General features: G+C 32.9%; 1 protein-coding gene across 2 annotated transcripts in view; it reads left to right on the top strand.

Moving 5' to 3' along the window:
• KLHL1 (kelch like family member 1) overlaps window positions 1-13,094 on the top strand; it is a 323,324-nt gene that overhangs the window by 260,291 nt on the left and 49,939 nt on the right. For both annotated transcript variants that reach the window (XM_090257994.1, XM_090257995.1), the window contains one exon: window positions 6,032-6,256. In XM_090257994.1, coding sequence (XP_090114120.1) covers window positions 6,032-6,256 — 225 coding nt within the window. The remainder of the gene's footprint in view (window positions 1-6,031; window positions 6,257-13,094) is intronic.

Below are 13,094 nucleotides of genomic sequence, written 5' to 3' on the forward strand. Positions count from 1 at the left end.
GAGCTTATTGAGATTGCATTAAAATATAGTAAAAAGACTTTTTAAGGAGACCTGAGGGCCTTTTTGTTGAATTGAATAAGAGATTTATCTTTTTATAGGAGCTTTTTTGTGCATCCATTTTATCCATTCAGATAGCTTTTATCATTTTATTATGTGTCATGTTCAAGTAAGGTTGTTAAATATTTGAATTATAAATATTGGAATAAGTCCTGCCACCTCTAATGCCAAAATAAAATGTATAGCTATCAACTCCTATTTTTCACCCAAAGTAATATTTGGTTGTCTGAATTAACAACTCCACATAGACCCAGAACCACACTTCGATAACATCTTGAGAACTTTTCCTCAGTTTTATTTTGAGAAAGGAGCCTGCTGAAGGTATTGTCTTGAGAAAAATGCTATGTTATTGAACTTGGAAAACAAATACCTTATAAGTCTTTTTTTTAATGAAAAGTAATATATACACTAGTGTTGCTGTAACAAATTACCACAAGTAATGGTTTAAAATAACTGCCACTTTTTAGCTCACAGTTCTGTAGGCCAGTAGTATAGGGTGGCATGTCTGGATTCTCTAGCCAAGGTCTCAAAAGACTCAAATCAGGGTGTTGGCTTGACTTTCTTCTCATCTCCAGCCTGAGGTCATCTTTCAAGTGCTTTCAGACTGTTGGCGATTCATTCACTGTGGTTGTGGAACTGAGACTGTTTTCTTGTTGGTTGTCAGCTGAGGAACACCCTCGGCTTCTAGAGGTCACCTGTATTTTTCATATGGTCCTTTCCATCTTCAAACCAACAAAGTAGAGTCCTGTTCGTGTTTCATATCTAATTTCCCCTTCTACCACAAATCTCTTGATTTTTAAGGAGTCATGTTGTAACAGAACCCTTGGGCTGCTTCGATTGAAACAGAACCCACGGGCTGTTTAGTTAGGGGCCCGATTGCCCGCCGCCAGAATCATAACTCTGAATACCAGAGTTTGGTGAAAAGAAAAAGAATTGTTTATTTACACATAGTCCTGCCTCCCCCTCCCAGACCTGGCCAGTCTTAGGAAAGTCAGAAACACCGTTTCTCTACTTCCTAGGCACAGTTCAGCTTTACCAGTAGCTGCCAATCACTCAGTTCTGATTGGGGAGGTCCTTTCTGTGCTGTGGTGCCCTCCAGCTCTCCATGCAGGAACGCCTGGATTCTCAGCCTCCTTGTAAACTGCCTTCTTCCTGCAAATCGCACGGATCTCCTCTCCTTCTCAAAGCAGCCTGGCAAGAGCCTCTTCTTAAAGCAGCCTGGAGATCCCTTCTCCAAGCCAGATGGAGGGAGCCCACAAGAGCCAGAGAATGAGGGCGTGAGGGCCAGAGAGAGCCTGAGAGAGAGAGCGTCCTAGAGCCAGAGCCAGCCCCAAATGTCCGCTGCTGCTTCTCTCCTCTCCCCTGCTTCCTCTCTCTCCCTGCGTCCTCTCACGCAGTGGGTGTTGCAAACAGTCCTGACAATTCACAGAACCCTACTGTCGGCTCTGTCTGCTTCTTCCCTACCAGCCCACAGTCCAAGATCCCTCCCATCTTCCTGAGTCTTGGAAGTAAAGCGGATCTTTGCAACAATGTATCCAGCCACTAGCTCCATGCATGCAAGGGCATCCTGAAAGCTGCTTCCTGCTCCTTATCTCCCAGCTGCAAACTCTGGGGTTTGTTTTTGGACTCCCCTGTTTCTGTAACAATGTGATCAGAGCTATCTAGGTTATCTCCCTATATTAAGATCAATTGTGCCAAATAGCATAACAACAAATACAGTGATTTCTCATCATATTCATGAGTTCCAGGAAACAGGTTATTAAATCACAGGAAGAGGCATTAGTAAAATTCTGCCTACTACATATATTAATCACAATTATCTCATTCTATAAGATGAAGTGGTAAAGAAAACCGTTTCAGAGTGGGCTCCAGAGCCAGGTTAATTTGTGGACTCAGTTATTATCTGAGAGACACTGAGAAAGTTACTAAAGCTTTCGCTGATTTGGCTTCATTTTTGTAAATGTGGCATAATAGTAATACTTATCTAATCACATTTTTATAAAAATTAAATTGGCCAATACATGCAAAAATTTTAGAGCATAGGAAGCAATAAATATTATCTATTAATATCTTATTGTAAAACTCTGTTCTCAAGACATCTTTACTCATTATTTATTTAACAACCATATTTCAATAAAAGACATACACAATAATGTTCTGACTACTTTTTACTTAAATGATGATTTCAGGAGTTATATTGAATAAAGCAGCATCAAAATTTTATGTTATTACGAATACTAGGCACCTACCTTTTACCTGGTACATAGTATGTGATAAATAAATTTTGAAGTGTTGTACAGAAATGTATCCTATGTAATTTTATATCATAAATATAGACTGAAAAATGTCTGTCATTTTAATACACATTATTCTATATGCCAAAAATGAAATTCATCTTTTATTTGCATAACTATGTTAAACTATTCACTACAGTTTATAAAATGTTGTTACTGCACAAAGTGATACCTCACAGAAGTACAGCAAAATTCCCTACAGAAATTAACATAACCTTCAAAATGCTTTAGCAGCGGTGGTCTACAGTTTAAGATGTGAAACAACAGGGATCAAACCAGTCCTAATAATAGTCTACTGTAGCCAGATGTGCTCATTATACCTGTTTTAAGGAGCCTAAATGTTATGTTAAATCAGTTGCTTAGATTTATTGTTTGAAATCTCAGAGTAGGCATGCTCCGGTTTATAAAAATCGTCAGGACTCTATTGTACCTGCAGGCACACATTTAATGTTACACCTACCTTCTTAGACATTTGAGATAACTAGTGATGGTTTCATTAATGGAATAAGTCTGAAGTAACTGTATCTTAAAATACATTTTCTTTTTTAATCTCTTTCACGGTAATTGCATGCCACCACAGCAGTTCATTACTCTTCATATTTTGTTTTTATGCAATGGCAAATATCGTTTTTATTTTGAGGACCAATACCATATCTTCTTCCTCAGGAAACTACCAACGGAATACATACACTCTCATAAGCAAAGGACACAACAGAAGTCACACAAAAAATTGATAAATTTAAATAATAATAATAATGAATTGAGAAGTTTATACAGACAAGCTAATGAAGTATAGTGGTATGACATTTTCTTGAAGAATATTATTATTAATAACTTTCATTAGAAAAAGAGAAAGCACATTCTTAACGTTGTGAGCATTACAACTAGATGCATTCTTACTGTAAGTAAGATTTACAAATCAAGAGATCTTTGTTTTGTATTACTCACCTTTTTGCAACTAAGCAAAATTAGAGTGGAGTGAAAATAGGCCTTGATTCTGGGGTTGGCAGAGTAATAACCTCATAGAAGTCTACATTCTAATCCCAAGAATCTATGAATATGCTAATGTATGTAGTTACATAGCAAAATGGGGTAGGGGAGATGGTGCTAAGGTTGAGAAAAGAATTAAGGTTTTCAATTATCTGACCTTAAAGAGACTATTCTAGATTAAATTAGGATGTAATTCATTAATATTAAGTCAGGGTGAGCCCAATATAATCACAGAATCAGTGTCAGAATGATGTAATATTGCCGTCTTTGAGGCTGGAAGAAGGGGGTCCTAAGGAATGCGGTGGCCTGTGAAAGATGGAAAAGCAAGAAAACACTTCTCTCCTCTGACCCCCAAAGAAAGGAAGCTTTGCCAACACCTTGATTTTAGCACAATACTGTTAAAATAACAAATGTGAGCTTTTTAAGTCACTAAATTTGAGATAATTTTTTCGTAGTAGCCAAAGGAACCAATACAACTTTTAATTTTGAAAATGAAGACAAGGATGCAACCTATTTCTAATGTAGTAACTTTAGGACAAAATGCATAAGTCCATTTTGAAGACAACAGTTAGAGGGAAAACACTGTAAGCTTTAAATTCTATCATGTGTTGAGATTTAAGACACATCTAGGTAGCTTGAACGAGACTTTGAAACTCAGAGCCTTCACTTTCTCCTTTAAATAAAAACACCTGTGGTTACTCAGATGCCATTAACTTTACATATTCCCAACTATTTTCCCTGAAAAGGATGACTGGACTCAGATTCTCTGCAAAGATTTCAATCAAGGTTTTGGAGATAAGGGAAAGTGTAGTTATTCAGATATTCACTTTCATATCTACCCAGAACTGCAAAATATGGATCTCATAGGTTTGGGTTGATTAGACTTAAGTTACACTATTTCTTCTGCCATCATTTGTCAAGAGTTAGTCATAAGATAAGGGTACGTGCATATAACTCAATTTTTAGTTAGGCATTCATGAATCTGTCAATACAATTAAGTTTTGAGAATTCAGATGACGTCTAAATTATTTAATAATTAAGTTCACCTTGGAATTTTGGTTTGTACATAGTCGAATAAAACATTCAATATAAAATATAAAAATATATAAAAACAAAATAAGCATATTTTAAACATATTTTATTTATTTTTTTAGAGAGAGGAGAAGGGAGAAAGAAAGAGAGGTAGAAAAACATCGATGTGAGAGAGGAACATTGATCATGACAAGTTGGTTCTCATACATGCCCTGAATGGGAACTGAAGTCACAACCCAAGCTTGTGCCCTGACTGAAAAATGAACTGGCATCCTTTTACTTTGAGGAATGATGCCCAACCCAGTCACACCATCAGGGCATCTCATTTGTTTAAATAATATATCTTATATTACTAAATAGCATAAAATGACTTAAGAACATTACAATTTATTTTTATTCTAAAAATAGTAATACTTTTATAATACTTTATATAACTCATATTTTTAGTAATATCAAAAACAGACTTAATTCATCTAACTCAGTATATTATTACTGTTTTGTTACCTTTGAATAAAAATCAAGTACAAATTAGCAAAACTTCTACAAAGTTGTTTGTACATGTTTAGTACACTGCTGGTTAGGCTCTAAAGAGTAAATGAGTCCTTTAAAGAATGTTTTACTTAATTTTTAAACTTTCCTTATACTACATTACGAGTAATATAGATTTTTAGTGCATTAAATGAAAGTACACAAGCATTTTGATTCCTTTTGTAGGGATATTTAGTCATTGATGATGAAACATGGGTGAATATAAGTCTGAACACTATGATCAAACACTGAAACACGATAAGTGTTTGCTAACTTATATTTTATGGTATTAACATTTATGAACTTATTCAGGGGACATGTGAAATATTTAATTTTCAATGTAAAATATTTAGCTGAATCCATTAAACATATTTCATTGGCAATTTAGCTTATTTCTTTTCTCAACATAAATTTTGTTATTAAGATTTATTATGATTTTTAGATTTATGCATAAAAGCTTTTAGGAAAGATGAACTATTTCATTTAAAGATTATAATGTGATTGATAAAGATAGATGATCTTAAATTCTATTGAGCCATTCTTCAAGTGAATTTAAAAAAATAAATAAAAAAGGCATAACTGACATTTATTTGCATATCTTAAACTTTAAAATTTTTCTGTTTTTTAACTCATAAAACATATTTTAAAAGAAACAAGGTAAGACATTTTTAAATTAACTCTTCTTCACTCTCAGAATTATACAGATTATATACATAGCTTAAATATTGAAAAATGCTTTGATAAATATTTTTCAGGCTAGGATTATGTTACACTTTTTTAAATGACAAACAGACATAAGGAAATTGTAAAATCTACTGACAGACCTGTGTTATACCCAAAAATAATTCTATTGAATTGATAGTTTAGCATGAGCACATTATGCAATTCAAACAAGCTAAACGTATGTGTCCATTTTGATCACTAGTATCCACCAAGTAGAGAAAATATAGTAATACTTAAATTACTACTCCCTTTGTTTTTCTGACACTTTCTCTTTAAGAAAAATGAATGTGACAAGAGTGTTTTCCCATTCTAAATTCATGCTGCTAATTATTTGTTCAACTTGGGAAGGTTGTATTTTGTGCAACAGGTGTAATAAATGATTACTATATGATTTCATGTTTTATCAGGAGCTACAACCATAGAGAAATATAACCTGAGAACAAATTTGTGGATCCAAGCAGGGATGATGAATGGCCGGAGACTGCAGTTTGGTGTGGCTGTTATTGACGACAAACTCTTTGTAATTGGAGGCCGAGATGGCTTGAAGACATTGAACACTGTTGAATGTTACAACCCCAAAACCAAGACTTGGACTGTCTTACCACCAATGTCAACACATAGACATGGTCTAGGTAAGATTTATTATTTTAATATTATTTTAGAAAAATTTTATTGATAGTAAAAATATATGTAAAAGTATAGTATTATTGCCATCAATTATTATTACATTAAAGTATACTGTTAGCTTATTTGGAGTATTTTTTTAAAGTTCTTGATATTTTCCTGGGTTGATTAATGTACATTAAACTATTGAGAGACATGTCAAATATACCAAAATAAATAGACCTCAAGCTATCCACAAAGCTTTCACAATCTGACATCATTCAATATGTAAAATTTGATAAGAAAAAAAAATACAGAACTATTATGGAGAGGCCAGAGTAATACAGCTTAGAGAAAGCAATAGTTAATGTGGATGGAAGAAGATAATTAAAATGACTCATTCCACATTACTGGATAGACAAGTGTAGTTATATCTTTGCACTTAATTTATTCCACATTTAAAAATCCATGGGAAAAGGGTGATACTGATTCAGAGGAAGAGTGACTCGCCAGCTGGCACCAGGTGTCAACATAATAGGGTTCACTTGATCTTTACTCTAGAATAACCTGAAGATGGGAAGAACTATATTTATAAACAGAAATTCTGGCTGGGAGACTTGTCCTGAATTTACCATGTAATATTGGTGTGATTTAATAATGACTAATAGTTTTTTAATTTTCACTTTGTATCATGGGGATTGTATGAAGTGCAAATTACTTTTTTGAAGACCTGAAATATGCCAGAGAGTTGACTAAATGCCTTTCATATATTTTGAATATGCACACAAGAGAGATTTCAGGGTTTAATTGCAAATCCATGGATTTAGACATTAATAGACTAATAAGATTAGAGAGCATTTCAAAAACAAATATTAATGATAGTATAACTTTGAGGTCTCCAACAGTGCATTTCCCATCCTTGTCTACTCTACCATCAATCTAAGCAAAAATAAACAATAAATTATTAAAATAGATGAAATAGAGCAGTTTAGTTTTTTGATCATCTTTCTTTCCTTTTCTCCAGTTTGTTCATTAGTAAAATTAAGAAATACTAAGAAGTGTCAGAGAAAGTTTAAGTTCTAAAAAGCTATGCAAATTCATTAAGTCACATGGAACCACATTAGAATGTAGAAAACATGAACAGCAAATGAGTTTTCCCAGGTTATTCATGGATATAAAGGGTCTCGTGTGTTTTTTCAAATATATTGGAGGATTTTCTCCTTCATATCCATGTAAAAGCTTTATGTCCTGTTTTTAATAGCTAGCTAGCTAACAGCAACAGCCTATGTTCCTGGGGAATATAGGGAATAAGCAGTCTGGATTGGAATATTTGAAACAATATATTTTTCTCCCTTTTTGTTTTATACAATTAAATTTCTTTCTATTAAGATATGTTGAAGTTCAATTATGTTAAGATATTTCCATGTTAAGTTAACATACTTGAACATTTTTTACCAAGAATATACCTTAAGTGGTGTAATTTGATTTGCTTAAACTATGCCAGGTGATGGTCTGCTGCAAACCCTATCACACCGGCCCCAGTGCAGAGCAGGATGGTCATATCATAGTGTTTTTTAGTTTGCTTCATTTGTCAAAGAGTTCATTGTTAAGGTACACAGGAAAGTAACGATGCATAAAAAAGTATTTGTGCCAAATATCACAAACAAAAATGTTATGTAGCCCTTCCATAGCTTTAGTGACTCAATAGAAACTCTAGTAGTTGACTATTTTCATGACTAAGCTTCTCCGGTTTTGTATTTATTGTTTTGCTCCACTTCTAATATTAAGTGAATCACCTCTCCTCTGCATGGCATGCCCTAGGGTTCTTCTGTGTTTTATTTCCTGGTGTTTTTTGCTTTCTGTCAGTTTTTTTTTAATTATCTACTAAAAAGCTCCCCAACATCTGACTTGATTTAGTATTCAATAGTAATATCACAGCAAAAGGCATAATTTCTTTGCACAATTCTCATTTTAGAGTACCTCCCAGCTTGTTAACAATGCCCAGTATATGCAAAACTGCTTTTGGCTTGAATGCCAATCCACGTTAATCTCTTGAAGCTAGAATGATAATAACACAAGACACATATTTGTTCTCTGATGAACCAGAGTGTTTCCTTTATGATCAATTACATTCCTTATGGTCAGTTGAAACTCAGGAAGTTCACATTATGTATCATATTCAAATACCTAAAATTCCTGTTTCTGCAATATAACATATCAATCTTCGATTTACCTTCTCTCTTCCAGGCATTTCTATTATGTAGATGTTGAGATTGACTTAATGCATGCATATCTTTTAAACTTAAATTTTATTTTTTTATTTATTTGCTAACTAATCTTAATATCCTGCTTTCCAATCTGTTCTTAATCGGTATGCCTCATAATATTAATCCCATGTATCGATCTCAGTTTGTTTTTGCATTCTCAGTATTCCTACTTGGTAATACACTATAACTGCTTTCTTCTTTTTCATGGTATCAATAACATCCCTTATCTCTCTGAGACAACTTATTATGCCTTTTTCAAACTCTTTCTGCCTCTACTTATTTTCTTTACTTATTATAGGTGATCATCTTCCTCCTCCTCTTCTTTCAACTTCTCCAAGGGCTCTCTCTTTTCTCTTTCTCCAGTTAGCCTTTTTCTTCTCTTCTCAGTTTCTCCTCTTCCTGTTTCCTCTTCTTTCTCCTCCTTCTCATTTCCCTCTAGTTCTTCTTCCTTTTCTTTCTTATCTTCCGATTCTATTTAACAGTTGTTCTAACAACTAAAATATGTAACTGTAACTGTGTGCTCATGTGAACATATGATACTTTGGTTAGTTGTATGAAGGACCAAGGCATTTGACATTCTTGGTATCTTTCCCCAACTTTCGAGGGTAGGGGAATTACAAGTGCGCCTACACCTCTGACTGTGCAAGCTAACTTTGCCCAATCTATCTGCTGTTATTCCTAACATGTAGCCCATGGGGACACATTTATTTATCCACGTTCACACATAAATTCCCTTAAGCATTTCATCTTTATCGCTGATGCCCTTACATAGGGCTGGGAGCTGAGGTGGAAAAAGAATGTTCTGGAGCAGCAATTCTGTTTGCTTCTGCTATCAACAGTTCTACATCCAAGCTGATGAGCTCTGATACAGCCTAATGTTACGCAACCAATCATGACGAGCCCTGAATAGGCATGCTGCGTCACCGCCTAGCAGTGAAGACACACTAGCTCTTTTGAAGAGAGCAATATGTGGTAGCAAAAGGAGCACAAATCAAGTTTTCCTCCAAGATATTCCTTCAAGGCAGTTCCTTCCATTTTTGTCTCACTAAGGAAGCTACAATAGACTTTTGATTGTTTGATTGGTATAAATATACTTATTTATATATATTTATACACACATCGACACACACATACATATATTATAATTTTGATTTTGGTTTTTCAAACACATACCATGACTCCCTCTTTGGTGTAATCACCAATATTGATTTAGAGTGTAAACGAGCAGCTAAAACCAACAGCTGCCTGAGCTAATTTTCTATTTGTTCAGAAACTAGAATGTCGCATATTATTCCCTACCTAGTGAACACTTACATACTTTGTGGTATACAGTGGGATTACAAAATTGACTCTGTAATCCCATATTATATGTTCAAGTGACATGGTGCTAGAGTCTAAAGTAAAATCTAAAAATATGAAATAAAAAAATATTTCCTTTGACTCATACAGTTCTCACTCTTAATATGTTCAAAAAAAATTCTTATATGATTTTATGAGAAAGTTACAGGAGTTCTTTGGTTGCTAAAGATGACTTTGTGGTAAAAACATTTCATAGCTATCGATAAATGACAAAGTCCCCTTCTTCTGCACAAACTAGCATATAAAATTATATTCATGTTAAGATTGTGGCACCAAGGAGCAGTGCATGTGCCTGGAGGATTAAACTAATTAAGAGCACAGTTTGCTCAATATGCTCAGAGTTTTCATTTTAGCATTTATATCTTTGAGGCACAATTCTATAGATCATGACTTTTTATCACCACATTTTATATTTTATAAAATTGAATAAGATAGTACTATAATACAGTTTGCAATTAAGTCTTTTTAGGAAAAAATAATAACGGGTAATGTAGTACTATGTATTCAGATTTTCTAAATGCCAGGCACCACGTTGTATGTTAAATATATGGTAGGGGCTGCTGTTGTTTGGGTGTCTTTTTAGTTTTCAGTTGATAAATCCGCATACCATGGAATTAAGATTTAATGTCTAGAGTTGATACTTTGAGTATATTCACAGAGTTGTTTAGCCATCACCATGATCAAATTCCAAAACATTTTTGTCATCCTAAAATGAAACCCTGTACAAAAATAGCACTCACTCTTTATTGACCCATCTACCTAACCCTTAACAACAATTAATTTACTTTCTGTTTCTATGGAGTTACCAATTTTGGACATTTCATATAAAGAGTCTCCTATAATTTGTGGCCTATTACATATGGTTTCTCTCACATGGCATAATATTTTCAGTGACATCCATTTTGTAGCATGTATCAATATTTCATTCCTTTTATGGCTGAATAACATTCTGTTGTTAGAAGTTACCACATTTTGTTTATACATAATCAATAGAAGGGCATTTGCGTTGCTTTCACCTTTTGGCAATTGTAAATAAAACTGCTATGAACATTCATGTATGCATTTTTATGTGGATATATGTTTTTAACTCTGTTGGATATACACATAAGAGGGGCAATTGTTGAGTCATATGGTAAGTCTGCCTTTAACTTACAGAAGAACTGCCAAGCTGTTTTTATAATGGCTACATCATTTTCTGTCTCATCAACAATGTTTGAGGATGCCAGTTTTTCCATATCTTTTCCAACCCTTATTACTATCCATGCTTTTATAAATTATAATAATTGCAGTGTATATAAAGTGGTACCTCATTGTTATTTTATAGGCATATCTAATAAATAATTTTGAGAAACATTCATGTGCTTATTGGCCATTTACATAACATCTTTGGATAAATCTCTGTTCAAATACTTCGTCCATATTTTATTTGGGATATTTTTATTTTTATTAATGAGTGGTAATTATTCATTTTATTTTCAGCATAAAAGTCCTCTATTTAAAATTGTTTGATGGTGTCATTTGAAGCACAAAAGTTAACTTAATGAATATCAATTTATTATTTTTTTCTTTTGTCTCCTGTGGTCCTGTTACTTGTGGAATTCTAAGCTTGGATCATTCCTGATATATTTCCTATGAGCTATGTTCTTGTTTAAATAACTGTTATTGAAGACTTTTTAGTGCTTAGAATTCCATTAGGTGTTAAAGGAAAAGATATGAATAAAAAATAACACCTACTTTTAATATTATACACACTTGTTATATACACTAGTTGCAATTTCTCACAAATAAAAAATATATATACATATATTTAGCTACAGATATTGTTTTACTTAATCTATTCTTCATGTCCAATAGTAAAATTTCATATCACAAAAACATGTGATCAATCTTCAACATGATTCTTCTATGATCTGCATATATCCCATGTCTTAAATAGACAACAATTGTACATCATCCTTCCACATGGTATTCTGCTAAGGAGTATGAACGTTGTATTGTGCAATAGTGTTAAGAATTTGTGAACCGAGCAGAAAGAATTTCCTTTACTGTACTGTGCTTTGATAAAATGCCAAAAGCTAATAGAACATATTCCAGAACACTGCCCCTTGAATCGAGGATCTGAAAAGAAATAGTTGAAATAGATTCTCCTTTATGAAAAACCTTTAGAGATGTATCTGTTTGATCTAAGAGTCACATTATCAATTTTGCTTTCCTGAGCATTGGTCAATTTTTATCACAAGAATATTGTAAGTAGTGTAACTAACTAGTTTTTGTTTTGGGAGTTAAATGTTACAAACTCTCCAAGTAAGTTTACAGTCAACAGTAATAAACACCAGGCATTTTTGTAACAATCACAGTTTGCTCTAGTTTATATTTATTTGCTTGTTTTTTCTATTTTTACTGCCTAGTTTTAATTTTAAAAATATTGATCTATTTTACATATTTTTGGAATTACTACTTTAATTTTTCAATAATACAATCAGGTATTAAGTTAAAGAAAGGTTAACAGAATTATTCTAGTTAAATATGAGACAGATTTGTGTGAGAATGTTTACTGCTTAAATCATTCAACAAACATTAAAATTGCACTACCATATACTATAATAATCATGTTAAAATAAAAAGATGAATACGATATTGTACTCAAGAATCTTACACCTGAGTAAGGAGATCAGAAAAGTTAAATGATAATTAAAATGAAATGTTTTAAGGGAAATAAGTGTGTTATTATTATACTGTTTTAAGTCAAGTGAATAATTATGAAAGATTACTAAGGAGAGGCAATGCTTAAAATGAACAATAAATGATTAATAGTCAGACAAGTTGAATAAAAAATAATTTAAATCAATGAAGTGAAATATGTAAAACACAAATGTGTAAAGAAAACAGAATATTTGAGTGGCAAACCACATTATTGTAAAACAAATTAATTTCAATGGTGTTAGATTATCACATGAATATATTTCAAAATATAACACATTTCCTTTTCCATGTTTAATCTGCAGCACAAAACATTCAGGAGAATATATACGATGACCTCTATAGTCCCACTCTATGATAACAATTTAATTGGAATTTTTAATTTAAATAAAATATTTAATTTTAGGTAATTTCATGTGCATAACTGGCCATGTATATTAGAATTTAGCCCAAATACCAAATAATAAAGGTATAAATGCACTGATATCCTTGAACAGAGAATGAATTAAATTGGATTTTTAGGGGGCGATCTGGTCACTCA

This window comes from Furipterus horrens, unplaced genomic scaffold (assembly GCF_987537825.1).
Source record: "Furipterus horrens unplaced genomic scaffold, mFurHor1.1.pri manual_scaffold_12, whole genome shotgun sequence".
In the NCBI taxonomy this organism is placed as follows: domain Eukaryota; kingdom Metazoa; phylum Chordata; class Mammalia; order Chiroptera; family Furipteridae; genus Furipterus; species Furipterus horrens.